This window comes from Sylvia atricapilla, chromosome 22 (genome assembly GCF_009819655.1).
Source record: "Sylvia atricapilla isolate bSylAtr1 chromosome 22, bSylAtr1.pri, whole genome shotgun sequence".
Classification (NCBI taxonomy): Eukaryota; Metazoa; Chordata; class Aves; order Passeriformes; family Sylviidae; genus Sylvia; species Sylvia atricapilla.
In genome coordinates this window covers 7,073,697-7,101,422 of record NC_089161.1, presented here as the reverse complement: position 1 = coordinate 7,101,422, position 27,726 = coordinate 7,073,697, and the positions used below count along the sequence as shown (strand labels likewise).

Below are 27,726 nucleotides of genomic sequence, written 5' to 3'. Positions count from 1 at the left end.
TCAGGGGTGGAGCCGTGTGCTCTGCCAGCAGACCAGGATCTGCAGGCCCTGTTGGTTTGGTCTGGAAGTCATTCCTGAGACTGGATCTGGGATTGCATTATTTATATCCTTAGTTGTTTTTTTTTAAAGACAAGCCTTTGGCATTTTGTAGAATCCTAGAATGGTTTGGGTTGGAGGGACCTTAAAGCTCCTCCCATTCTGACCCCGCTGGACACCTTCCAGTGGACCAGGTACAGGAATTGCTGCTATGATACCTTGAAAAATCACATTATTTAGGTGCAAGTTCTGGTTCCTGTAGGCACCCCTGGTGTGTCCATACCAGACAGGCTGACAGAGGGGAGGATACTGCTGGGGAATCCAGGTCAAGCCGGTGGCCCAGCCTGCAGAGCCTGGCTGCAGGCCAGGCTGGTGCAGGAGGTGCAGTGGGATAGAACTGCATGGAATCAGAGCTGCCCACATTTATTCCACTTGCAGACGTTCAGGGGGATGTTTCAGGCAGTAGTATTATCCTCTTTTCAAACTTCTTTCCAAATCTTGCAATGCATCAGACATGGAGAGAATGTGCAGCATGGTATGTGGAAAACAGATAAATATCAGACCTCGGAGTTTGGAAAGCTCCAAAGCCCCTCTGCTGACACTGAGTCAGTCCTGGTGCCATCTCATGAGTGTTTGCATCAGAACAAAAGATGGAAAAATGGCAGCAAGCCCAGCAGTTATTGTCAGATAAACACCACAGAGCAGGAACAAATTCCCGTATCCAGTAAAATCTTCCTCATCCACTGCTTTTGCCAGTCTGTGCCACTGGGACCACCTACCAGCCCAACAATGACTTTTCCATGAAGGAGACTACAGAGCAGAGTCTGTCCCACTGGATATGTGAAAGAATCTTTAAGGAATAATTTTGCAAAAATTATATTTATCAGGAAATTTTTATCTCTTGATATTTCCAGTGGAGCAGCCCTTGCTTCCTGTAAATACTTTCTAAATACATCATGAGGAATGATCTCAGCATATTTAGGAAGAGGGATTTGATCCAGTTTGGATGAATTGCATTGATTTTTGTTTTTCCTCCCCAACTGTGAGTTGTTCACGTGACTTTCTGTAAGAGTTGGCAAGGATGAGACCTCCTCTGCCAGGACTTGGAGATTTGTTCTCTGGGATGAGGATTCAAGTTCAGATTTGCTTCTCATTAGCCAAATCTGCTCCTCATTCTCTGAAATCCCTCCTCAAATCACTTTTCTCTGGTATTTTGCACACACATCCTGTATCCATAACAAGAACATTGGCCAGAAAAGGTGTGGTTTGAAGGAAGGGAGTGAAACCTCTGGTTTCAAATGCAGCTGTGAATTTGTGCTGATTTTATCTCTCAGAATGATTTATTAGCACTTCAAATGCATTAGGTTGGAGTTTTTTGGGAGGGGTTTTGTTTGTCTGTTTGTTTTTGTTTTGTTTTTGTTTTCTTTTTGGTTTTTTTTGGAGGGGGGGTTGGGGTTTGGGTGGTTTTGTGTTTTGTTTTGGTTTTGGGTTTTTGGGGGGGTTTTGGTGGGGTTTTTTTGTTGTTGTTGATTTTGGGGGTTTTTTTGTGTGTGGGTTTTTTTTGTTTTGTTTTGGGTTTTTTTTTGGTTTTTTGGGTTTTTTTTTTAGCATTGTCCTTTGCCTCAGGGAGAGAATATCCAGGCAGTTGTTTATAGCGAGCTGTAAATGTCAGGAATGCCCCAGGAGTTCCTGTGAAGGATGTTCCAGAAATCAGAGGGGTTTTCTTTTTCCAAACCAGTTCCTGCATCCTTTTTCTTCCACAGAGCCTCCAGAATCAAAGTCAGCTGTTGGGGTACTCTTTCCTTCTCTTTCCTCACTTGTCATCCTCCTCCAAAGCCATGTCCCTGGGTGCCTCATTAGGTTGATAAACTACTACTTTGGCCATGGGCCTCTGTAATGCTGCTGGGGCTGCTGACGGCTGCAAGCAGAGTTCACTTTTGCTTCAGCTATTCTAAAGGTGGGATTTGATGCTCAAAGCAGTTTCCAGTGAGTTCTCCTTCAAAAACCCTTTGGTTCTGCTTTAGAAACCCATTCCCTTCAGCTGTTGGATAAACCCCTAATGGAAATCCAGCAGAGCCAAAGCTGTTCAGTTCTACTTGAATTTTGATGATTTGGGGTTGGTTGTGGCCTTTGACTTTGTAATTCTGAAAAGCAGGTTTGTGCCTCTGTCTTTTCCAGAATTATTTTTGCTGGTGTAATAGTGTCCTGAAGGAGTTTAGTGTTCCTGCAAGATCCTAAATGATAATGGCTCATACTTCTGTAGAAAAGAAGGGGGAAGCAGCAGAGCTGCAGCAGAGCTTTGGGAGCTCTGTGACAGTCTCGGCAGGGACGGGATCACCGTGTCTGTTGCTGATAATGAGATGAGTGCAGGGACTTCTTTCTGCAGGAGATCTTGGGGGTTGTGTTGATACATTTCTTCCAAACATCTAAATTTCTCCTCTTGCAGTTTAACCCATTCCCCCTTGTCCTGCAAGTTTTTGTCCATGTGAAAAGTTGCTCTCCTTGTTTTATAAGCCCCCTGTAGGCACTGGAAAGCTGCAGTGAGTCTGTCTGCAGATCTGTCTCTTGTCAGGATGGCAGAGGTATTTTCAAATTTGGATTCCCAGTGAGGTGCAGAGGCTTCTTGTGTCTTCCTCAAAGCTGCTTGGCAAAATGCAGGAATGGGAACCAAGGGGGCCAAGACATCAGGCAGGAACATGGAGTTGCCTTGCTGTTGATAATGGGTTTTTTTCTCCTTTCCCAGAAGAGAAGCCAAAACCAGATCCAGTATTAAAACCACCTTCTCCAGTCCTCAGACCAGAACCTACTGGGGAGAAGAAAGATCAAGCTGGGCAAACAACCGAGGCCCCCACCTCGGTGGAAACCCCACCAGAACATCCTCATGCTCTGACGCCAGCCCCAGCCGCTGTGGTCGCAGCTGTCCCGGCGGATGCCACCGCTGTCCCCCTTTCCAGAAAAACGCCTCCCACAGCTGACCCAGAGGACAGATGTGAACTGGCCTCCCCTGGAGAGGAGGCCATGCCTACACCCAGTGCCACAGCCTGCCCGGAGCCAGCGGCCCCTCCTGCCGTGGAGGAGCCTGGTGCCGAGGTGTGCACAGAGCCCAGCAGTGCGGTAGCATCCCCTGGTGACACCCCGGTGCCGGTGCCGGTGCTGGCGCTGGCTGGGCCCGGTGTCATCAGCGACACGAGCAGCGCCAGGGCTGCAGGGGACGACCCCGTGGCGGAGGTGGCCCAGGCAGAAGCTGCAGCGTTGACTGTGGAGTTGGAGCCCCCCGCGGTGCCCCCAGTGGAGCTGGAGAGCGCTCCATCACCTCCCAGTGCTCCTCACGCCGCTCCCTCTCCTCCGCCCACCCTGCCGCCCACCCCGCCGCCCCCGGCCCCTCCGGTTTGCGTTGCTGCTGTTGCCACTACAGCTCTTTCTCCACCTCCTCTCCTGTCTCCGAGTGCCCTCTCTGTTGTCCAGGGAGATTTAGAAGGAGAGGAGAGCACAAGAACTACTCTAAGTGAAGAGCTAAAAGATACTGAAAAGAAGGAAGAGACAGAAACAGATGGGCAACTGGAGGAGAGCCGGGAAGCTCTGAGTATGAACTTGAGCAGAAGTCCTGTCCCAGGTAAGTACTGGGCTATGTGGGTTCATGTAGTGAACTGCACAAGGAAGGAAAGGGGCTTTTTCTTCTTCCAACAGATGCTTCTGTTTCTATCTGCAAAAGAAAAAAGCGTGGTGGTGCCTCATGGCTGCTGTAATTGTGAAATGCTGATCTTTGTTGGCACGGATAGAAATCCCTCCTGATAGTTCATAATTGGTCACTGACTTGGATGTGTGTCCCAGGCTGGGGTGGGCTCATGCTTTCATGGCAACAGAGGGATGGTGGAAGGAGAGTGCAGAGCACACTAGCCTTCATGGAATCCCAGGATAGTTTGGGTTGAAGGGGCCTTAAATCCCATCCAGTGCCACCCCCTGCCATGGGCAGGGATACCCTCCACTCTCCCAGGTTGCTCCAAATCTTACTGTCCAACCTGGCCTTGGACATTTCCAGGGATGGGGCATTCACAGCTCCTGTTTCCCCCGAGCAGTTGGTCCAGTTTGTGGCTCTGAATTTGGGACCCTGATGCTCTTGGGAGCAAGCCCCTGAGCCACCAATTTCCAGTACTGCTGGACTGGGGTCTTTTTCCAGCTGTAAAAACATGTCACAGTGTTCCCAGATGTGGGAAAATGAAATGGACTGTTCACACTCATCCAAACAACTGACAACCAGTATCACAACCACACCAGTATCACCCATCCGGGTCACACCCCATCGTCACCTCAGTGTCACACACCTCTACCTGCCCAGCCTTCATTAGTGATGCTTGGGCTTTTCGGTTGCAGAAGTCGCATGTAAGCAAAATGTACAGTTTACAATTTTAAATTTAAATTCTGCAGTTTACAGTTTAAAATTCACTAAAATCCCTATTTCTGCAACTGCCTTTTAAAATCCAGCCTATTTCTTCAAGTGTTGTTTCCTGCCTTTGGTTTCAGCCCTGCCACATCTTTGGTTTGGCTCTGTGGTTTTAACACTCTGTGTTTCCTGTGAAAAATGGCTTTTTTTGCAGGACTTCCTGGAGATCAAATTGTGGAAAAGAAGTTAAATTATTAATTCCTTGTATTTACTACTGAGGACGTGAAGTGGGGGCTGTTCTTCACACCCAGCAGTGTTATAGCATTTCATGTGTCACATTTTCAACGTCCTGTTCTGCAGTTATTTCAATTCCTTGGAACTTGGTGAAGCTTGGACAAAGAGGACAAGCAGCTGGTTGTGATATGGATCTTTGTTGGTTTCATTTTTTTAAAGTAACATTTACCCTATATGGTAGCATAACCCTATATGTTTTTTTTTTTTTAGGGTGGTTGGTTTGTTTTTGGTTGTTTGGTTTGGTTCGGTTTGGGTTTGTTTGTTTAGTTGTTTTTTTGGGAGGGTTTTTTTGGTTTTGGTTTTTTGAGGGTTTTTTTGATAAGTGGGAAATGGGCTCAGAAATGGGCTCTGCTCTTAAATGCACTGAAAGGCTGAAGTTGGCCATGCTCCGTGTTTGTGTGATGCTCAATATGCTGATTTTAAAATCCAGTATCTACAGATGAGAAGAAAGATCCCTTTTACTACACCAACCATGAGGATTTTTTCCTGTTAATCTTCTTCTGTTTTTATTTCACTTGGGTCATTTCACTGCTCTGGCACTCTTTCAATCAAAGCTGCTTCATAACCCAAATTAATTTCCTTACAAAGGAGAGAAGAAATGGGACACTGTAAATAAGGTTTTGCACAGGCAGGTTTCAGTTTGCAGTGTTACTGCTGGCTTTGCAATGGCCTGTACTTTAAATTTAAAAAAAATTAACTTACAGTGTTTAGGCTTTTAATTATGCAGAAGATTAATTTTAATGCTGTAATGTCATTTTGCTCCAGAACACACATTAGCCAAGCCATTGGCTTTGGCAACACGGAAACAAGGAGTTCTCAAGTCATGTAAAAGATGACTTGAAACTCAGATTTCTATTAAAAGCTCAGGACTTCAAAGAAAGCATGAAGCTCTCCAAGTGTTTTTTTGTGCTTTACCCCTGACTTAATGATCTCAAACTATTGCATTTCTCTGCCAGCCTTCTTTTCAGCAATAATTTTCCAATTCTTTCTTGGATAGAGGAAGAGAGATTGAAATAACTTCATCCGAGGCTGCCTGCTAATTCAGGAACGAAGATCCAGATGCTGACCCTCAGGAGCAAGGAGAAAGGGTTATATTGTTGTGTTTTTCTTGGACTAAAGGCTGAGAGATTTTTTTATGATCTCTGGAGTTAGGATTAAACCTGGGATAAGGGAAACTTCTCAGGAGTATGCTGGTAGCTGTGAGCTCTGTGACTTTGAGCAATATGTCTTTGGGGTTTTCAGCAGAATGGTGTTTTTATTACAGAGCAGCTTGGCCACAAATCATCACCCTGCTTTCCCTTTTAGGGGATCTGAGCTGGGCTGGCTGGGGCAGTGCTGGGACCTCTCGGGATAATCTCATTCCTGCAGCAGTTCCTCCTGCATGTCCTTTTCATAGCTATAACCCGGCCTGCCTGATTTTGGGAATGAGACCTTCATCCCACCCTCATCGCTGCTGGGGCAGCACTGCTGAGGCTCCCAGGTGGATTCCATATTTTGTGCTGGGGATGGCAGCTTTTTGGGGATGAGCAAAGGGATTTGCCTGTTCCTGCAGTATTTTACAGAACACACGTTTTGTCCAACAGTCAGGGAAACCAGACTTGGATTTTTTGCTCTGTCAAGCTCTGTGATGAGAAAGAAAATATATTCAGACCTTTAAAAGTCTTTATCCTGCAGCAGGTTTTTTTTTTTTTTTACAGCTCAACAAAACAACTTTGTCAGTGTTTGCAGGGAGAGGCCAGAGCTGAGTTAATCCTGTGGGGATCCAGGGGAGCCTCCACTTCACCTTTTCCACTGGCATTAGGTCTTTACCAGATTTCTAAGGTCAGGGGATTCTAAGGTCAGGGAGCACCCTTGTTGTATTTTACACTGAATTCTGCCTGTTCTGTACACCCTCACAGCAAAGTTGGCAGCCTTAGTGGTTCAGTCTCTGAGTGTGAGTCACCAGATCAACATTCCCTGCTCATCAGCATCACTGTGGGTCTCTGTGAAATGGGGAAGATTTGGTGAGTTTCAGAGCATTAAACCACAGCAGTGCAGTGCAGGATGTTGTACTCAGGGGTAGTTTCTTGCTGATGACTGTGTTCCTGGTCTGAGCATCTGCCCAAAGGGGACATGTTCCCCCTGTTCTCAGGGCACAGGTTGCATTCCTGCCTCCTCAGGAATTTTTGCCTGGAGTTTTTAGGACGGGCAGAGCTGTTAACCTACAAGGGGTAAGAGCACATGCTTTTAAAAGTAATTAATTCCTACTCATCTGCTCTACAAGGAGAAAAAGAGATTATCAAGAGAGGACCTGAGCGCTCCAATCTGCACTAAAAACATCACCCTGGCTAAAAGTCATCAATGACTGTTACTTTTTATTAAAATCTGGGGTTTCTGTAGCTACAGTGAGGGACCAGCATTTTCCAGGCAATGAAACAGGAAAAAGTGTTTTGTTGGTGGAGTGGAATTTCTGCAGATGCTACCAGAGACCTGAGGCCTTTGATGTCAGCATTCTATCATGGCTATTACAAGAAGCAAAGAGGAAAACAAGAGACTGATGTGTGTCCCAGACCGAACTCCTTGGAACACAGGAAGCCGAAAGAACTTAATACACGTGGAATTCAAAGAGCTATTTCTTGAAGAGCTCATTTATGAGACATATTTCTGTATTAAATAGCCCAGCTTTGGTGAGTCCTGGAGTTTCTGAGCTGGGGAGACTGTAATGAGCAACTTGGGCTGTAGTTGGAAATACCTTGGAGAAATTTCTCCAACACCGATACCTGGAGAGGCAGAAACATAAATCAGGTGTCCCCTTCTTCTTGATTTGCTGCCATAAGCACTGGAATATATTTTCTTTTCCATGAGCTGGAAGGTGATGGTGAATCTTTGTTTTGGTCTTTCATGGCATCTTGGATAATAAGATAAAAATATAAGAGCTGGTATTAATTACGCTTCACAGTTGGCACCACATCAGAGAGGCGAGGCCTCGTGTCCCACCAGATGGGCCATGAGCTCATGGGTATTAAATCCCGTGGGAAGATGTTCTGCTGGGGAATGTGACACAGCTGGAGAAATGGGCTGAGGGAGTGTTGGGCCTGCTGGACAGATCCCTGCAGTGGTGAGGTTATCACTGGGAATGGTGTCCGGGATAGTCTGGAATTAAGGGTTTGTTCCTCTTTCCAGTCCTAAAGTAAATCTGTGTTGTCACTCCTGTTATCTCCCTTGGTTTTGTAAGCTGTGGTAAGAGCTCAGAGTGTTGGTTGGGTTTCTGGAGTCCCTTCTCCAAAGGAATTAAATGAGCTGAAAACAAGGTCTGGAAGTGTTGAACAATGGCAAAAATGAACCTGCATTTGGGCAGAAATTAAACTACTGGAGAGCACATGAAGTTGCTCAAGTTGGGGATTGGAAAACGGAAAAAAAGACCAGAGGTGGTGTTCTTTCAGAAGACTGGAGTTGTCCCTCTCCAAGAGCCAAACTGGACACATTACTTTGTATTTCCCTATAGCCTCACAGATGAAACTCCATCTTCAGATGAATAACGCCATTGTCCTGTTGGATTTGGGGTTTGGGAAGGTTGACACCCAAACTCACATCAGTGCACATTCTCCTTTGAGCTTCTGCAGCAGAAATGTGAATCTGACAGAAAAAAGAAAACTGGTGTCTGCTACTTTAAGAGGGGGGGAAATTGAACAACGTCTCTGGAGATCCATCCTGGGGAGCTCCACAACAGGTCAGGGGTTGCTCCAACTGTAGAACCCCTGAGCTGATGGAAGTCGTGGGATTTGAGGCAAGACTCATTCAGAAGGCTTAGCAGGATTTCAGCCTCTTCAGAGGTTACTTCTGCCAAAAAAATGTGGAAAAAATGTATACTTGAGCAGCAGTAATGTTCACATCCTGACAGCTGAGGAAGGAAACACCCTGGACCTTTGCCAGCCCCAAATCCATGACCCCTGAATTTATTTCTGTACGGTTAAAAATGAAACATTATTTTACACCGTAGATGGTTTCTGTGGTTTGAGTTTGAGGGGAGTGGAATTCTGTCAGATTAAAATGGCTCAGGCAACACTGAGGTTGTTGCTTTGCAGACCTAATCCTTTTTTGGAGAAACCCCTGAAAGTGTGCAAGTGACATCACCAAACCAGAGGACTGAAAACAGCGCTTTGAAAAGTGCTCAGTTTTCACTGAATTTTTGGCAGGTTTTGTGATTGAGGGAACTGGGGAGTCTGGCTTAGATCTCTGCTTTGCTGAATTCCAGAAATTACCATGTGCACAAACACAGATCATTCACAGCCCTGCTTTTACCCCAGGATAGTGGGAATAACTGGGCTGTTCTTGCCAAGGTGCCAGGAGCTGCTGGGAGCAGCAGTAAAGGCTGGTCTCAGTTGTGGGAGACAAAGCCATGTTGCAGTCTGGGCCTGCTCGGCCCTTCCTCTCCCCTCCTTTGAGCCCCAGGAAACTCGGGATTTGTGCTGGGGCTCTTCCCAGCCCTTAAAGCCTCTCCATAGGGAGACACAATGGATGGGATGTGCAGGCCCTGGAGCTTGGGAAACCTGGATGATTTTTCCAGCCATTGGTTCTGTGAAGAAGGACATGATGTTTGAATATTTAATTAAGGCTTTCCTTTTTTAATTAATTTCGCTTTTGGGTTGTTCAGCCTGGAGCTAAAAGTTTTCCATCAGTGCCAGTAGCTCCTGTTGCTCCTTGGGCTGGGGCCTGGATATGGTGATTCCCACGGGAATCTGCAGAGTATCTGCAGGTCCATGGTCACCCTCCAAGCAGGAAAGCACTCTGGAGAAGCCTTGGAAGCTTGTATATATCCTTTGGGGCAGCGGGAACACAGCAAGTCCCATTTGCTCCATGCCCTTAGGAACAGAGATGGCTGTTATTAACTCTTATTTATCCATAGTGAAGAACTTTTCAAAATTGTATTTTATTGTGATAAAGGAAGTGCACACTGGGTTTTTCCACCGTACCTGCTGGAAACCAAAGGCCGGAGCTGGAAATCTGTTTGCAGTAAACTTCAGTCACAAAATCAATCCCATTTACACTCTGTTAACTGGATATCTGTGCCTGGAATCCGAATTTAAGCTGGGAGCAGTTGTCACAAATTAGGAGCAGATTGGATTAATGGGTTTGTCTCCTTAATATATTGTGTGGTTTCTTCTACCTTTTAGAGGGAAGACATGATTGGAGTAAATCAGTGCTGATCTTGGAAATACTCTGTGGTGTTTTCAGTGACTCAGTTGGCCAGGGAGATCATTAGTGGTGGAGTTATGAACCTGCTTTTAAATTGAAGTATAAATCTAGCTCAGGCCAGTGCTGCAGGACTGAAGGAGTTTCCTTTCCCTTTTGGATGAAATACTGAAATTTGGGCTTGTTCATGGTTAATATTATAACAATGTTAGAATTCTTGAGAAAAATACGTTGAGAACAGCCTTCTCTCCCAGCCAGCACCTGATCTTTCCAAAAACTTGACTTCCTGAAGGTTTTTTTCTCTGCATGATCCTTGTGCTGTTGGCAGTGACCTCCTTACTACCCCAAGTGCCATTTGGAGCTTCAGTGAGCAATTTGTAAAACAGTTCCTTTGTTTTAATGTAATTCCAATGATTGTTATTGCTGCATTGAAAGCCAAAGTGGTCAAATTAAGCCGAATTTTCCACAAGGCTGCTACTGCTTTAGTTTTCCTGTGCCTCAGACCAGCCCCTGGGAGGGAAGCTCATTACTCATGGCCACATCAGCTCAGCGTCATTCAGTGTTGTAACAGATGCACATTTACATTGCAGCCCAAACTGCTGTAACTGCACCAAAGACCTGGAAGAAACCAAAAGACCGGACCCAAGCCACTGAGGAGCTGACAGAGGCAGAAAAAGAGGTGAGAGGGAACCAAAGTCCTGCTTTACCCAAATTTAAAGATGGTGTTCCTCTCTTGAAATTGTACTTTAGAGACATTGCTTCCTCATTGTCTCACAGGATCCAGGGCAGAGTTTTGGGGAGGAACTCTGGTATTCCTCAGCATCCTTTAGGTAACAGGTGTCAGTCTGCTCCCTTTTAAAGCTCTTCAGTTTTCTTTGTGTTTGCCTAATTTTTAATTACTAGTACAGTCACAGAATCACAGACTGGTTTTTGGTTGGGCCCTTAAAAACTCATCTTATTCAACCCCTGCCATGGCTGGGGACACCTTCCACTGAAAGGTTCCACTAAACTTCCACCAGCCTCCCAGCACTGAGGGACCCCTTTCAGTGAAGAGTAAGGGATAAGTGGGTTTGCATCCTTCAGCACTGCCCCATTTTGGTCCCAGGCCACCATCCTGACATTTGGCCGGTTCTTCTGCACAGGGATATCATGGCAGAGGATAGTTTTCCTGATGACCAACTGATGGAGAAGCTGGCAAAGGAAAATTCTGAAGTTTTCGGGCAAAACCACCCCAAGAGTGATTAGATGAGTAATTAGATGAGTGAAAGAAAACCTCCCTCGCTGCTGCTCCGGTAGGGATATTGCAGCAGGGTGCTTAAAATCCTGGGTCAATATGGGGTTAGAATCAATCAGAAAGGGAGCGAGAGAGTAAAAATGTAAAAGTTCAGACTGCTCAGTGTGTGGATAAAAGCTGAGACTGGTCAGATGTGAGGCAGAGCAGAAGAGCAAAAGATGTCACTGGGGCAGCCCAGCCCCAGCAGGTTCATCCTCCCCTGGAGGAGTCATGTCTCCTGCGCCACCCAGCAGTTCCACTGAGGAATTCTTCAGAGAATTCCCTTGAAAAATCTGCAAGAAGCGTTTTAGAATGTAGTGCTGTCAGGTGGGGAGGCAAAAGGATTGGGAGCCTCCTACAGAGCATCGTCTATGAAGTTGTTCTTTGTTCAGTGCTAAGATGTGCTGGGATTTCTCCTGGGAGAAGCACATTCCGACACCTCCTCATCTGAATGCACAATCAGGCTGTGTCCGTGGAGAGCTCTAAAATTAACAGCCAGGGATACTATTAATGCTTTTTCCTGAAACTGAGATGCTGAAATTGTGGCTGGATCTCACATTGTCTTCCTTAGTGGGATCTGCTCCAGTTGGCAGCAGGCATTTAAAGGAAGAATCCCCCAAAACAAGCACCACGTGCCTTTTACAACCATTTATCATGGATGGTAGGAGAAGAGGAAAGCAGACTTATCTTTCCAGGCTGGGATTGCTCATGGCTTAACAGTTCCCTCCATCCAATTCCATGGGGATTTCATGGGCAATGCTGAGTCTTTCCAGTTGCACTATTAATTATCAGTGGGTTATCCATGGGAATGAGCTGATAAATCACCCAGTGGCTCAGTGTGGTGTTCAGTATCCCTGTGTAAAATGCATTTATATTCCTCCTGCTCCCAAAAGTGCCATGTGAATCCATGTAGAGCTGTTTCATGTGCATTGAATTTGTCAGGGTGTTTTTAATGAAACCTCTGCCTCTGTCTGTGCTCCAGCCGAAGGAGGAGGAGGAGGAGGAGGAACAGGAACCTTTAGGGGACAAAGTACTTGAATCCGAGCAGGAGAAAATGAGCCATGGGCTTCAACCAGAAAGGGAACCCTCAGAGCTCAAACCAGTGAAACCCATGGAAGAGAATGGGGAGCAGGAGACAGAGCCTGTGCGAAATGGTGCCGAGAGCATCTCGGAGGGCGAAGGCACTGACGCCAACTCCAGCTGCACAGAGAGCTCTGGAGAGGGGCTGGTGTACCAGTGCAAACCAGGTAAGTCCTGCTCCACTCTGCTTCTCTGCCTCCCTCCCGTAAGAGCTGCTGACACCCATGTATCATCCCTATGGATGTTCCCATTGGGGCTAGAAGGGGACTCATCTTGTGTGAGTCTGCTGAAATCTGCAACCCAGCAGGCCTGAGACATCTTCTAAGGGCACAAAAAGAGAAAACTGTTTTTGTCTTGCTGGTCATGGTCAAGAGAAGAGAAAATCTTTAATTCCTTGAAATTTTTGTGTATTTGGATGCTGCACGGTGGATACAGCAGAGAGTTGATTCCTGTGTGGATTGGTAGGTGGAAAATATCCAAGAAATTCCACATAAATCAATATACCTCTGAAATAAGATGTGGTTAAATAAGAAATAAAAGTCCTCATTGGGTCCCAAATACAAATATATGCATTCATAAAGATTTAATTTCCAGGCTAAACAGTTGCATGGATCTTGGGATTCTAGAAAAGTAAGGAAAAAAAACAGTTTGTGGTTTTCAATCCAGGCACTGCCCAGCTCAGTCCCATTGATTAGGGTATAGGAGATCTATATAGAGTGGTTTTTGCTATTTATGAAAACTTAACCTTTTTGTTATTTTTGTGGATTTTGTAATTTATAGACCTGCACCTCAGTTAATCCACCTCATTCAGAGAGAATTTGAGACCAAATTTTCAGTTTCTCCCAATTTTTAAGCAATTTCTTATTCAAGTGATACACTCTCTAAATAAAGGAGCAATTTTTTTATGATCCCAGAAATTAGCATATAATAATAATAATAAGGAAAGACCTGGAGAACCTGGTGGACAAGGCACACCGCCATTAAGGGACTCCACTGCAGTGGTTATTTCTGCACTACTTTGTTCTGACAAAGACCTCAATTGCTTTGGTTTTATTAATTCAGCACAATCATACCATGTGAGGGAAACACAGAGGCCTCTTGATAGCTCATCACACTCAGGGTACCTGACCAGCTCACTAGCCAAGCACTTCCTGAAGTTAATCCATAATTCATCGGCTGATGCAGTCAGAGCAATCGCAGTTGAGTCCAGATCTCCTTTCACTCATCTGGAGGAGTGGATTGATCCCTGGGAAAGCAACATACATCAGACTTGTGCAATAGTCCTCGATTTCAGCTCTGCTCTTTTTAGAAAGGGGAATTTCTGCCTTTTGGAGGAATTGTGTGTTTGATCATTGTCTCTGCCTGTGTTGAGGATCCTTCCTGTGATGCTGCCCAGCTGCTCTGTACATTAAAACAGCTTGTTGAGAGCTTTCCAGAAGAAGGAAACTACACATAATCTGCTTGTTGTTACGTTGGAGCTTTTCCGTGGTCAATGACAGGTACAGTGGGCAGGCCAGAAATTCCAGCCAGGATCCAGCCAAACCATTTCTGCAACCCTGTATCCTGAAGCTCTGTAGAAATAAAACTGTATAAAGAGCTAAAGTTTGCAATTACTTCTGTGTATTTTCATTCCCAGTTATTGAAACCCATCACTGGAGTAAATCCCTGCTCATGGTCTCTGCAGGTATGCAGATGGTGAGATCCCAGAGATCCAAAGCCAGGGGTCAGGGAGTGAAATAAAGGAATAATAAATACCTTGAGAGCTGATGAGTGCTGAGTAACGCAGTGTGGTGTGAGGGAGATTCAAAGGCAGCATCTCATACAGATGTTTTCCTAGAGATAAAACATGTTTTCTTCCCTAACTTCAAGCAAACTGTGTGGCCAGTGCTGAAAATGCCATCTCCAGGCCACCAGAGGCTGACTTTCCTTGTGCTGAAGTGGCTGTGGGTTTATGCTGTGGTTTGCACCAGGCAGGGTCCTCCACACCCAAGAAGCCCCACGTACAATAGTTGGAAAGTTAAAATTCCCAGATCATGGCCTGTGGTAGTGGTTTCTCTTGTTTCTGCTTTTATCTCCAGCCTGGTTTGTTCACAGTTCCATGGCTTCACATTTTCAGAGAGTGTTTTTGTTCCATGCTCTGCTGTCCTTGAGTTCATGTTTATGGCTCCCTTTTTCACCAGACAAACTCCTTTAACTTCCGCATTTTCATGCAGAAACAGGAAATTGTCCCCGTTCCACCATATCCCACAGGAGAGCAGAAGTCAAAGATAGATACATGGGTTAGAACTGGAATTAGTGACCAGATCCAGGTGTGGTTGCTATGGACTTGGCTCTACAGACTCCCCGTTGTTCATGTCCCTTTAATGTTATGTGTGTTGCCTCCTCTCTCTTCAAAATGAAAATTAAATTAAACTGAAATTTCCCAAACTGGTGCAGCAGCCTCGTCCCTTTAGATTTACCAGAAGCACATCTGGGTGAGCAGGGGGTTTGTTTCCTGTGACTCTCAGGGACTTCTCTCCCTATAGAGCAGTGGAAGCCCGTGGACCCAGAGGGGAAGAAGCAATACGACCGGGAATTCCTGCTGGATATCCAGTTCATGCCTGCCTGTATCCAGAAGCCCGAGGGGCTGCCTCCCATCAGCGACGTGGTGCTCGACAAGGTGAGAGGAGAGCCCATAAAACAGGTACGTGCAGGGATTTGAATAAAGGTCCCTAATGCCTTATTCCTGAACCATTTCCATGCCGGCTTTTGGTGGGAAGTGGGAATAGTTGGTCTCATCACAAAATTCTACAAATAGAGGTGTTGATGCCTGGTGGATGTGCACAGATGATTAAAAACTGAAGTATTTTTGATGGGCATTATCTAGATTAAGTTATACCAGGTTGTTATTAAAATTTTAAATGATCCAGCCATGAAGAGCTGAAGATCCAAGTAAGGCTGAATGGAGAGGCAGCTGCTTTTATTAGATCAATTAAAAATCAGAGAGAAGCTTTAGGACAAACTGTTTTTTTAATCTGAAGCAGTTTCTTCACTATTTATAAGCTGATCTAATAAAAGATCTTTAAGAACTCCATTCTTGGGCAGTTTTGGGATTTCTCTCCAGCCTCATCTCAGAGCTGATTGTCTCTGCTGGAGGTCTGAAACACTTGGGATTTCTGAATACTGACACCAAGGCCTCGTTCTGCTCTCATGGAGAACTGGGGTGTTCCTTGGCTTTGATGGAACCACAACAGACTCACTCTTGAGACTCAGGGATGTGGGTGATCCCTGTGTGCAGAAACATTTCTGCTCTGAGCTTCATTCCCAGACAAATTGTAAAACACAGCTTTATTCCCAAAATTATTTCACCTACCTGCTACTTTCCCGTGACTGTTTCTCACTGTTCTGTGGCTGAACTTCCTGGGCTCAGTTGTCCATCTCTCATGGCGGCACAAAAGCCATTGCTTTGAGGGAAGGTGGCAGTTTCATGCTCCTGAACCAAGACAGGCCCGTATTACCATGATTTTAACCTCCATAATTCCTGTCAGCTTTGAAATGTTTCTGAACTATTCCTGTTTCCTCAATAGTCTCCTGAAGAAGATGCATTTTAAATTAAGCTCTTATTTTTAGCGTAAGTGTGGATGCCTAAAACTTGAGCAGTTTGTTAAAAGCTTTAATATGAATGTTGATATGACTGTTATTGTTTAGCTGATGTTGTCTGTAGATTGCATGACCTCTGGTAGCTCAGCACCCCTGAGCAGCCCGTTTGTGTGCTCTGCTCGTGGCACAGGTCAATCAGCCGAAGTTGCCGCTGAGGACTCTGGACCCCCGGATCCTGCCACGAGGCCCTGACTTCACGCCAGCCTTTGCTGATTTTGGGAGGCAAGCCCCTGGAGGAAGAAACATGTCTGGAAGTGTGAGTTTACCCAAACTTGCTCATTTAAAAACTGGGCTTAACACTGATGAAGTCCCTCCTCAGGTTTTTGCACCTCTTCTGATGCGCCGGTGGTTCTCGTTTTGTTAGGATGAATGCAGGGGGGATGTTTGCTTGGCTGACAAAATGTAGGGAAATTGGAAACAGTTGTGGATGTTTGTCACGGGTAGGTGTTGTTTGGGAAGGGTTTGATCTCCTTCCTGTTTCCCTGTGTGAGAGGGTGGAAGCATTTCCACACCAGGGCCCGGCAGTCGCGTGTGCGGTCATGTGTTCGTCGTACAACAAACCCGGCGTCAGTGTGTCAGCCTGGGGGGCTGTGCTGCAAAACACACCAACAGGGCAAAACAATTTTACTAACAAATATAGCCAGCACCTGTGTGTTCCTGCTTTTCTCTGTGCTTCCATGTATTGCTCCGGTCACTTCATTCCTTGTTTTCCCACCTTTTCTGCTGCTTTTCTTTCACTTTCCCATCTTCTCCCTGTGTCTGGCTTTGCCCACACTCTGAAATCCCTCTGTGATTTCTTCACTTGTGCCTCTGCCATATCTTTTCCTGGGGCACAGGTGCCTCCAGCACATGCTACGCCATCAGTGCCACTGGAGGAGGACGCTGCCGCCGTTAGGGGCAATCACTGATTTTCAGCTATCGAGATGCTTCTGCTGTGTCCATCTGGATGTGTCTAACGACACAGCCATCATGGAGCTTTCAAACCTGCTGGTTCCAGAAGAGTTCCCTGAATCACCCCAACTTCCAAGTGTGCAGGTTTCCAGGAGTCAGACCCAGCGATTTTGGGTCAATGTAATGTTTCTGGTTTGGGAGCAGCCTCGTGGCTGTTGCCTCAGTTACAGGGTGAACATCTGTGTCTTGGTCTTGCCTCGGTGCTACGGTTTCTCTTGGAGCACCACCTGGTCCACAAAACCTCGTGAGGTTGCCAGTGCTTCCCGGGTTCAGGACATGCAGGTTGCGCTGTGGCGCCTCCTCTCCTGTCATGTCCTGAGTGTCCCGAGCCCTGAAGCATCTGGGTAACACGGCTGTCACTCTTTGTCTCTCTGCAGGCCTGCAAAGTGCAGAGCACCCCTGGATTGCCCTCCCTGGCTCGGTGTGGGCCCCCAGCATGCCCTCTCTTGGTCTCGTCTCACCCACCATTGAGGAACCTGCCGATAGGGGTAAGCCAAATCCCCCCCTCTCCCCCCAGACTTTGCACCTTTTTGTAGAGTTGCCTTTTTTCCCAACACCCACTGTTGATAAAGAACGACTGGCAGAAAACTTTACAAAAAGGTGCAACCTTGTTTAAAAAAACCGAAACAAGACTTGCATTGTACCCCTCTAGGCAGTCTTCAGTGGTGGGTGGGACATCACCAGCTGAGGGCATGCTGGGACGTTGGCCTGAGCGGGATCCGCGAGGGTCTGCACTTTGCAGACCTGTGGAAAGGGGGAGAAAAGGTAAGTCCCGCTTACCCCGTTCATTTGGAGCATTCAGCACATAACATACATCTTACATTTGCACCTTTGCAGAGCAGAGCCTCTCCTTGCCTTGTTCTGGAGGAGGGCTGGAAGGTGACCTGTTTTAACCAGCCTGTCCTTGACGCCGGCGGTTGTAGGATCAGAGGGTTCTGAGCCCCAGCAGACGTTCCCCTCTCGTGACGCATGGCAACCCCTGCGTGTGCGCTGCCTGTCCCCAGCCATCCCACCTCTTCACAGGCCATGCCATGAACCATCAAACCACTGCCTCTTCCTCGCCCCAAATAACATGGAGAGCTCAGCGCTAACTGCTTCCAGCACGCTGAGAGTCTTTTGTTTCGCTTCCTTGGCTTTTGTCTTTGTTTCCGTCTTTTTGCTTGAATGTGTTTTATGACTGTTTCTGGCACTAACCAGTGTTGGGTCAGATGGCACCGGGGTGGAGTTGCACAGGAGCAGAATGCAGCTGGGGAGGCTCTTTGGTGTAGGCAGGGTTAGGTGAGCATGGCAGGTGAGGAGGTGGAAAGTCAGAGATGGTGGGCTGGAGCAGACGGGTCTGTCCCTGCACAGGATGCGTTTGCTTTGTCTTTCCTGAGAGGTGATGGAAACTGAAATCACCTCCGTTCTTCTTCCTGGAAGACAACCTCTCCCTCCATGGAAGATCAATGTCACTGTCTGCATTCAAAGCCTCTTATAGAGGGAGAAGCACTTCCTTAATTCCTTGGATGGTTTCTAAAGTATTTCCATGATTTGTGGCCTGAGTGGGAGCACCAGGTCAGTCTATGCTGCTGTGAGTCTTTGGCTTCTCTGCAGGAGTCTTGTGCCTGTGTCTTCCTGCTTTCCTTTCCCACATCTTCCTCTGGAAGAGAGGTCATTCAGATTAGTACAGGAACACCTGGTAATTGCCCCATGCCCCAAGACCCATCATTATTTACAGGAAGCCAGGCCTGAGCTCAGGCATCTCTTTAACTTTCTGTATAAACCTGGAGCCAAAAACCCCAGACCCCTAGACCATTCCTTTTAAAAGTTAGATCCATCTATTATTTTATTACATCTTCAAAGGAGGCTTCTGTTCACTGATGGAAAACCTAATCACACAGTTTGAACTGAGTTTATTCACAGATATTAAAAACTTACAGTCTCAACAAAAGTCTTTCTTGTGTTGATGCCTGAAAGGTCTGGGCTCAAAGGCAGCTGGATATGAGGAGATGACATGTGACATGCTCTGTGCATCCCTCATCTCTCCGAGGGAGTCAACTCCTTCAGGGATGGGTGTTTGCTAAAAAGGAACATTTGCATGGACCCGTGCCCAAAGAAGTTCCATGCTTGAGGAAATGCCAGCCTCTGTGACTCTGTCCCCATGCATTACAGCTTGGCGTGTTTGGGAGGTCCTTCAGAGTTGCCTCTCTGCAGGAGATGAGGTGGCTGCTGGTCACCTCTCCTTGGCTTTCCCCTGTTCCGGGGGGAATGAGCTTAAAGGTTTGGTTTTCAGGGCACACTCCAGACTGGCTCTGATTACAGAGCTGTCAGCAGGCAGGAGGTATGTGGTGAGCTCAGGCACACGTGGCTGCAGCCAGTCAGTTTTCTGTTACATCCTTGTCTGGTTTTTCGGTTGGAGGGAAGTCTCTTCTCTTCACATCTGCAGCATGGTCAGAGCCTGGGCGGCAGAACTGTGTAACATCAGAGGTGGTGTGTGAAGCCAGGGCTGCTGTCAGGCCTTGCTGTGCCAGGCTGGTATCAGTCAGGACTCAGGGTGGGAACAGAGAGGGGACATAGGGAGAGATCATTGTCTGCTTTAGGAAGGTATCTGACACACAGAAATGTCCTGAGGGCTCCCTGTTTCACTCTTGTTTCCTCACAAGTGATCAGCTGGTGCGGTTACTCTGCAAGTGGTTAGACTTGATGATCTTGGAGAACTTTTCCAAGGTAAATGATTCTGTGAATTATAGCATTCATGGGGCTTGTGCCCCGTGCAGTTTGAATAATCTGCTGGGCTATACCTCTGCATGGCAGGGGATGTGAACAGGGTCTTTGTAAGGTGAGGGGAGCCCAGTGACACCCTGTCCTTTGGAGCCCTCTCCCAGGCATCGCTGGACACATGGAGCAGATCATTGCATGTGGTCATTGTCTTCTGACAACATCTTCCTCTGTTCCTGTTGTCCCCTAATGAAGCCAAAACAAGAGCTCCAGCACTGCTGGTGATCCTGTTAATTTGCACACATTAACCTTGTCAAAGGCAAGTGGTTCAACTCCCTCTGCCTTTAAGAAAAGTTTTGCCTTTCAGTAACCACAAACCCAGGTTTGTGGCTGACGTATGATATAAGAGGCACCTGCCAAGAGCCCTTTCCTCCTATTCATTGAAGCTCTTCAAGTAACTGCAGTGGTCTGGCCTTTTTGATGCTCATTGAATCCCTTTGTTGAACAAAGCAGTCTTTGAAATGGCCTGTCTTCCATGAGTGGCTGCTGAGCAGATTAATTACTGCTGTGGGAAGTACTGGGTTTGATAATGGAGTTTTGCTGCGTTAATTTGTACCGTGAGGTTGGCCATTTGTAATAAGTGAGTTCAGAAATGTGAAAGAGCGTGGGGGAAGAGCAACCTCCCAACAGCACCTAGTCCTTAATCAGAAGCCCCCAGATGATGAAAAAGAGGTTTGAGGGTGTTTTGTGTCCTCCCACTTATACATCTGGTGAAAAGCTCCCTGGCTGTGGCAGGTTTTGTGCCTATTAGGGAGGAGCATCACAGAACACAGGATAACAGAGGTGCTTAGGCAGTTCCAAAGCACCTGATTCCCTTTCTTCTGTGAAACCACCCAGAGTTTGTCCCATGTCTGTTAGGGTCCATATTTTTAGAGTGCAGGAGCTGCAGTGATAGCCTTCACTGTGTTTTACACAATTCCCATCTCAAAATGGCTTTATTGAAGCAATCTCAAGTAAAACTTAACATTTCTAGCAGAGCTGCTAATTTGTCATTGTCTAAGTGCTTGGGATAGCATATTTGAAATACACCTGTAAGGGCTGAATTCTTCCATACCTTGCTGTGATGTCTCAGTTATGAAGTTTCTGACTCCCAAGAGGCACTTTTGGCCAGTCAGGGTCAGTTCTGCCCCCCTGTAGCAGCACCTGGAGCACTGCTGGGTTGTGTAGGCAGAGTCATCCTCTTTCTCTGTTGGGAAAAGCTGCCCATAGAAATGTGTCTGGTGTCTCCACATTCCCTGTGACCAGCCTGGAGCACTATTGGGTTGGAGGGACTCCTCATGTCCCAGCAAGAGTGCTGGTGGTCAGTGGTGCCATCAGCAGGGGTTGGCGTTTGCCTTGGAGTGTGTTATTCAGCATGAGCTTAAAGTGGGATATAACAAGGAATGTTTTTGTCCTAGTTGTTGAATGTTGGACCGAGGAGATCTCAGCCAGGCCAGAGGAGGGAGCCCAGGAAGATCATCACTGTGTGTGTGAAGGAGGATGTGCACCTGAAGAAGGCAGAGAATGCCTGGAAGCCCAGCCTGAAGAGAGAAAACCAAACAGAAGACCCAGAAAATGTCAAAACCCAGGTGAGAGCGTAAGCAGGTCTGAAGGTGCAGCAGCTGCACCAGGTAATGGTAATTTGCCTTCCCTCTTGTATGAAACAGTGAAAAGGGGCAGTGAATTCCAGTTGGAATCCCAGCTTTCCCCTACCTTGATGGTATTTCTTACATGTTTTTTCTTGACCTAGTGTTTAAATGCCAGTCCTGTATATTAAGCAGAGAACACCAGACAACCTCCTATCTCTCTTCCAGCATTGCTTTCCTACTGCTGTTTTACTGGAATATTTCTGTCTCCATGCTAAAGCAAAGAGCCCTACATTCCCAGCACAGAACTTGGGTTTCATTTCCTTTTAGACCACATTTTTGCTCTGAGTTCTCAGCAAGACTGTGGTTCCTCTGTGAAATCCCTCAGTTGGTCCTGTCCAGCCCAACAGTGCCATCCAAAGCTCCCTCTGTCCTCCCCCTCCTCTCCTCTGTGGGGCACTCGCTCTGGGTGGAGATGTTTATCTGGTGGTCAACCTTGTAATTTGTAGGAAAAGTTGGGATAGTCTTGAAGGACACTGGAATTTGTTCTTGGAGCTAGTGGTGGCATTATTGACCTCATTATCATGCTGGATAGGAAAAAAATAGAGTGTCTTTAAGTGAATTAATTTATATCTCATGGATTTAACTAATATAAAGAAGAGTGTTTCTAACAGGAAGGTCTTTGTGTCTCTGTTGCACTTGATAAAAGCACTTGGGTGTTTCCAAAACTCCTGCCCTGTAGTCTTGGACTTGTGCTAGCCAAGAGAGAACTGGCTGTGCAGAAATGTGTGGTGGGTTACTCAGCTTCCCAGACATTCCTACAGGATGTCTCCATTCCCCCGTGGGAAGCATCCTGGCTCATTCCTTAAATGCACCTGCACCACTTGTGCCTGAACTTGCAGTGTTTCTGTCATTCAGGAGTTGTTCCGCAAGGTACGAAGCATCTTGAACAAGCTGACGCCCCAGATGTTCAACCAGCTCATGAAGCAGGTGACAGACCTGACGGTGGACACGGAGGAGAGGCTGAAGGGAGTCATCGACCTGGTCTTTGAGAAGGCCATTGATGAGCCCAGCTTCTCTGTGGCGTACGCCAACATGTGCCGGTGCCTGGTGACGGTAAGAGCCGCCCGCAGCACGGGAACTCCTCTGAGCAGGGCTCAGCCTGGGCTCTTGGGCAGTGACAGAAGCTGCAGAGAGCAGAGTTAAATATTCATTTGAGTGTAAGTAAGAATAACTAATGTGGAGTATTGGTTTGTTGGTCGTGCCCAAGGCAGAGGGATTTGCTTGGAGCAGTTGTTGGGAATTGAGGATTCCTTGTTCCACCTGGTCACAAGATTAGTTCTATTTGGGAAGTTCATGGAATCACAGAAGCATGGAATAGTATAGGTGGGAAAGGGAACTTAAAGCTCTTCTCATTCCATCCCCTGCCATGGGCAGGGACAACTTCCACTTTCCCAGGTTGCTCCAAGCCTCGTCCAACCTGGCCTTGGACGCTTCTGGGGTGGGGCAACAACAGCTGCTTTGGGCACCCTGTACCAGGGCCTCCCCACCCTTCTGTATCTGTCAGTTCCAAGGGAGCTCAAGATAAGCCAGGCATTGCACAGATCATTCTCAGATGGTGAATGTGAGACAAAAGAGCCCCCTTTTCCCCAGGTCCTTCATGACTTGCAGTGAAGAAATATGGCTTAAACTTTTAGCACAGAACAGGAGTATTTGTAAGCAGAGGGTGTTTTTTCGGGATCTTATGGATGGAAATGTAATTCATCCCTGAGCGGAGGCAGTGTCCAGCCAAGTTTGGAGTGTGACTTTACATCTGCAGTGTGAAACTCCACTGGAAATCCTGATGTGGAGCTTAACTTTCACAGCCTTGTGGAGCCACGCAGCTCAACATGAAGAGCAAAATAAATTGTTAGGGATGACCCCTCCTCTTTGAAGTTTATCCTTATTTCTGCTGATGTTTTTCTTCCTTCTCACTCCAGCTGAAAGTGCCCATGGCAGACAAACCTGGGAGCACAGTAAATTTCCGTAAGTTGCTGTTAAATCGCTGCCAGAAGGAATTTGAAAAGGACAAGGCTGACGATGATGTCTTTGAAAAGAAGCAGAAAGAACTCGAAGCTGCCACCACTGTAAGTGCTGTTTTTCTCCATAAGTTCTCAGAGCTCCCTCAAAAATGTATTTCCTTTTGAGAGGGCAGTTGATTTGAGGGGGATTTTGGAGTTGCATTCTGTCACTGTGCCTGAGGAAAATAAAAAATACTTGCCTTGACAGTGGGTTTATCACAGCGTCTTTCTGGGCTTTAGGAAAAAAAGAGTGAACAGTGTCTGTGAGCATTAAACTGGATCTTTCAAAGAGTTCTGTGCACTGGGAACGTGGTTTTGCAGAGCTGTTTTCCTGTTTTACAGCCAGAGGAGAAGACACGGCTCCATGACGAGCTGGAAGAGGCCAAGGACAAAGCCCGGCGGAGATCCATTGGGAATATAAAATTCATCGGCGAGCTTTTCAAACTGAAGATGCTGACGGAGGCCATCATGCACGACTGCGTGGTGAAGCTGCTGAAAAACCACGACGAGGAGTCCCTTGAGTGCCTTTGCCGCCTGCTCACGACCATTGGCAAGGACCTGGACTTTGAGAAGGCCAAGGTGGGGCAGGAATGGTAGCTAGGGATGAGGTTCTCTGGGCAGGGCTGGAAAAATGGGTGTGGAGCGTTTTTATTTGAAGATTTGTTTTTTCTTCAGGGATTTCCATATGGCATGAGGAAATCATCCACTTCTCTGTGGATGTTTCATCATGACCTGGCCTTGCTCCCTGCTCCGTAATAGATCCTGTATCATTTTCAATGGTATTCTCCAGTTGGTATTTCTAAAGATTTTATCCAAACACACAGCCCAGAAATGAACAACATTTACCTTTTTCTAAGTTAAATGTCCCTCTTCCTTTGTAGTTCCCAAAACATTAATATTTCCCGTTGAGGGTTTGTGTTACCTACAAAAGCTACCATGAAATGTATTGTTCAGGTTAAATCTAAAGCACCTTCATCACCCGGTCCAAAGCCCACCTAAACCTCGGGAATGCCTGTGTTTTGTCTCATCCTTGTCTCTAGTTGTGCTGGGATGCGGCAGCCACTCTGCATCTGCAGCACTCCTGCATCCTCCTCCCCATTTTCCAGCAAATATATCTGTACCACAGAGCATTGCACACTCCAGGAGCTTCTCTTGGCACAGACAGTCTGCTGATCCTTCACAAAAACCAGGCTTGGGATGAAAAACTGGAGGGTTTTGCCAGGAATCAGTGGGACTGGGCTCTGGAATCAATCGGAGCTAATTGTGTTCAGCTGCCCCGAGCAGGGAGCTCCCTCTCCACTCACTGGATCTCAGGGATCATGGAGGATCAATCCTGAGCCTTAAGGGGAAGGAATTTCCCAGATTGTTCTCTGAGAGTTGACCACAATAACATGGTTTATCAGCAGTCCCAGGCTAAACATCTCAGGCTGCGAACGCGGCACCAGCATGGGATTCAGTTTCTCCATGTGCTTTGGGAAAAAAAAAACAGGTTTGCCTTCCAAGCTGAGGTCAGGCTGGACAAGGCCTGGATGCTGTTTTGGTCTTTTTGAGCACTGTAAAAGCCAACATTTTGGTGCTCTGCTGGTTCTGCACCCTTGAGCTGAGGCATGGCAGGGCATGGAGTGAGGGTGCAATTCCAGATCCCTCTGTCCTGTTTTTGGGAATAGGTTATTTCTGTCAAGACTGAGTGAATCCTTCTTAGTGGAGTAGACATATTATGTGTTTTTATTGAAGCTGAACTGTTAATCATAGTTTAATTAAAGCTTTCAAACAAAGTCCATTGGAAATATTTCCCCATCATCCCTAACTTTGGAAATATTTGCTCCCAGAGCTGGAACTTTCCAAGGCAAGGCCAGGCACAAGTTTTAATGGATTTGTTTGTTTGTTTGTTTGTTTAACTACAAGGATAAGGGTTTAGGTGGTTTTTAGTGACAAGTGGGAAACACAGTAGGAAACTGCTCTGAAACTCTTGTTTGAAACAACCAGAGGTGCTATTTTGAAAAAAAGGCCTTTTAGAGCTTGATGAGCCAAATTTGGACCTAACAACAGCTTCTCTGCGAGTCCCAATTCATGGCTTAGTGTGAACCTATTGGGATTCCACCACATTACGATTTTCTGGATGAGGAGTTTGTGGGGTGTTTTACCATAGCTGAGCGCATTAAACTGTTCTTCCAGAGAGACCCAGAGCTGCTGCTCAGTCTGGCCTGGCTCAGCTCGGGGATAAACCATGGAATGATGTGTCTTAGACTGGTTTTGTACCCATTTTGTTTCCTGAGCTAGTTTTTCTTGGGCTGAGGTGAGCACACAGCTAATTTGAGAAGGGGAAGCTCAGATTGAGATACATTTTTTTTCGATGTAGTGTTTATTATGTATATGCAGAGGGTGTAGATCATTTGTGTAGTTAAAAACCCAGAGGTGCACCTCATCTCCTGCACATGCTGCCCTATGCACCCTCAAATCCATCCTGGAGGAGTATAGAAGACCCAGCACCTGGGGAGCAGCCCTGTGTCCCTGATGTTTCTGGCACAGAAATCCTGGAATGCAGGACCAACTTGGGTGCCCCTTGAGGGAGTGCTTTCATTTTTCTCCACAACGTGCTCATTGTGGTTTTCTTGTCTAGCCCCGCATGGACCAGTATTTTAATCAGATGGAGAAGATTGTGAAAGAAAGGAAAACCTCCTCAAGGATTCGGTTCATGCTTCAGGATGTAATAGACCTAAGGCTGGTAGGTCCTAGCTCCAGTGAGTAAAAGCATGAAATCATAGAAGCCCAGACTAATCTGGCTTGTAAGGAACCTTAAGGATCATCCCATTCCACCCCTGCCATGGGCAGGGACACTTTCCACTGTCCCAGGTTGCTCCAAGCTCCATCCAGCCTGACCTTGGACACTTCCAGAGGATCCAGAGGCAGACACAGCTTCTGTGGGCAGCCTATGCCAGGGCCTCTTCCCCCTCAGAGGGAAGAATTCTTCCCAGTATCCCATCTGACCCTGCCCTCTGGCAGTGGGAAGCCATTCCCCCCTGTCCCCAGTCCCTCTACAGCTCTCTTGGAGCCCCTTTAGGCCCTGGAAGGGGTTCTAAGGTTTCCCTGGGGTCTTCTCTGCTCCATGTGAACACACCTAGCTCTCATGCCAGTCTGTTATGTTCCCTTCCATATCCAGACTGGATAAGCTCTCATGCAAAAGGAGGGATTCACGGTGCAAGTGGGATGTTAGGGGAAGATCTGTTCCCCTTCTCCCCGAAGTCTGGCTGTTCAAAGCCAGGAAATGTCTCCATGTTGTCCTGGTGGTGTGGTCAGTGCACATGCAGTGCAGGGGGTCCCCACACTGTGCAGGTGAAGACGTGTCCATGGGTGGAACAGACCTTCTTCCCCAGGGGAGCTGGTTTGGCTTATGTGGAGGCTGAAGTCACCATTTTGGCTGCAGGTTGATAATTACCCCAAGACCTGTAAATGAGGCTGCAGCAAGATAAGGGACCGTGAGGTCATTCCAGGGCTGGACGTGTCTGGGCACTGCATGGCTGGAAAGACACATCAAGCAAGGAAAGTGTTTTTGGAGAGACAGCTGCTCCTCTCTGCAGGATTCCTGTGTCAGCCATCACCATTCCTGGAGTGCAAAGCACTGTCTCCACTTAAAATCAGTCGCTTCTTGCCTTTTTTTATTTTCAAGGTTTCATTTTTCCCTCTAGCTTAGAGGAAAGGCTCCCACAAAGTATCAGTCATAAACAGAGAGTGACAGCAGCTCTTCTCTTTCCTCTGAACCTTGAAAGAGAAGCAGGGAATGCACATGTCCTAAATTCAGTCAGATCTTCACTGCAGTCTCTGTACCTGAGTACAATGCTCTGTTCTGTGGTGCTGGGATAACCATGTCCATAATGTATCCCAGCTCCACAGGATTTTATCCAGCCCCTCTAAGGCATGACAAGGGTGGGAGGATGAGGCCTTGCTCCCAGTGTTCAAATTCCCCATCTTTGATGCTCCCCTGGAAGTTTCCCTGAGTACGTGTTTGGGTTTTTTGCTTCTTCCCCAGTGCAACTGGGTGTCACGGAGAGCAGACCAGGGCCCCAAGACCATCGAGCAGATCCATAAAGAAGCCAAGATTGAAGAGCAAGAAGAACAGAGGAAGATGCAACAACTCATGACCAAAGACAAGAGGAGACCAGGTAAAGTAAAAGCCAAGTTGGCTGCTCTTTTCACTCATTTCACATCCAGTAGCCTTAGAGGGAATCCCACATAAAAGGAAAAAAATCTGTGGGGTTTTTTTCCTAAGTGTAATGAACAAAGGGAATTGGGGCCTGATACGGCAGAGGCTGGAAAAGGAACAGATCTGCAATGGATTGGCTGTGGGGATTTTCAGGGGCAAATCTCAGGGGTGAAAATAACCAGCCACAGGCCAACAGTGCTTCACGTTCTGTTTGTATGAACCCTGTTTGATTTTGTGACAGGCTGCCAGAAATCTGTTCTAACAAGCTATTACTGAGGAGTCAGATACACCATCCATTCTCATGCACTGCAGAGTCT

General features: G+C 46.8%; 1 protein-coding gene across 4 annotated transcripts in view; it reads left to right on the top strand.

Moving 5' to 3' along the window:
- Nucleotides 1-27,726, top strand: part of EIF4G3 (eukaryotic translation initiation factor 4 gamma 3) — a 155,679-nt gene that overhangs the window by 108,998 nt on the left and 18,955 nt on the right. For all 4 annotated transcript variants that reach the window (XM_066334485.1, XM_066334487.1, XM_066334489.1 and 1 more), the window contains exons 11-22: nucleotides 2,780-3,649; nucleotides 10,474-10,562; nucleotides 12,139-12,403; nucleotides 14,762-14,919; nucleotides 16,006-16,131; nucleotides 17,204-17,314; nucleotides 20,981-21,151; nucleotides 22,067-22,264; nucleotides 23,128-23,274; nucleotides 23,551-23,787; nucleotides 25,829-25,933; nucleotides 27,236-27,368. In XM_066334485.1, coding sequence (XP_066190582.1) covers nucleotides 2,780-3,649; nucleotides 10,474-10,562; nucleotides 12,139-12,403; nucleotides 14,762-14,919; nucleotides 16,006-16,131; nucleotides 17,204-17,314; nucleotides 20,981-21,151; nucleotides 22,067-22,264; nucleotides 23,128-23,274; nucleotides 23,551-23,787; nucleotides 25,829-25,933; nucleotides 27,236-27,368 — 2,610 coding nt within the window. The remainder of the gene's footprint in view (nucleotides 1-2,779; nucleotides 3,650-10,473; nucleotides 10,563-12,138; nucleotides 12,404-14,761; nucleotides 14,920-16,005; nucleotides 16,132-17,203; nucleotides 17,315-20,980; nucleotides 21,152-22,066; nucleotides 22,265-23,127; nucleotides 23,275-23,550; nucleotides 23,788-25,828; nucleotides 25,934-27,235; nucleotides 27,369-27,726) is intronic.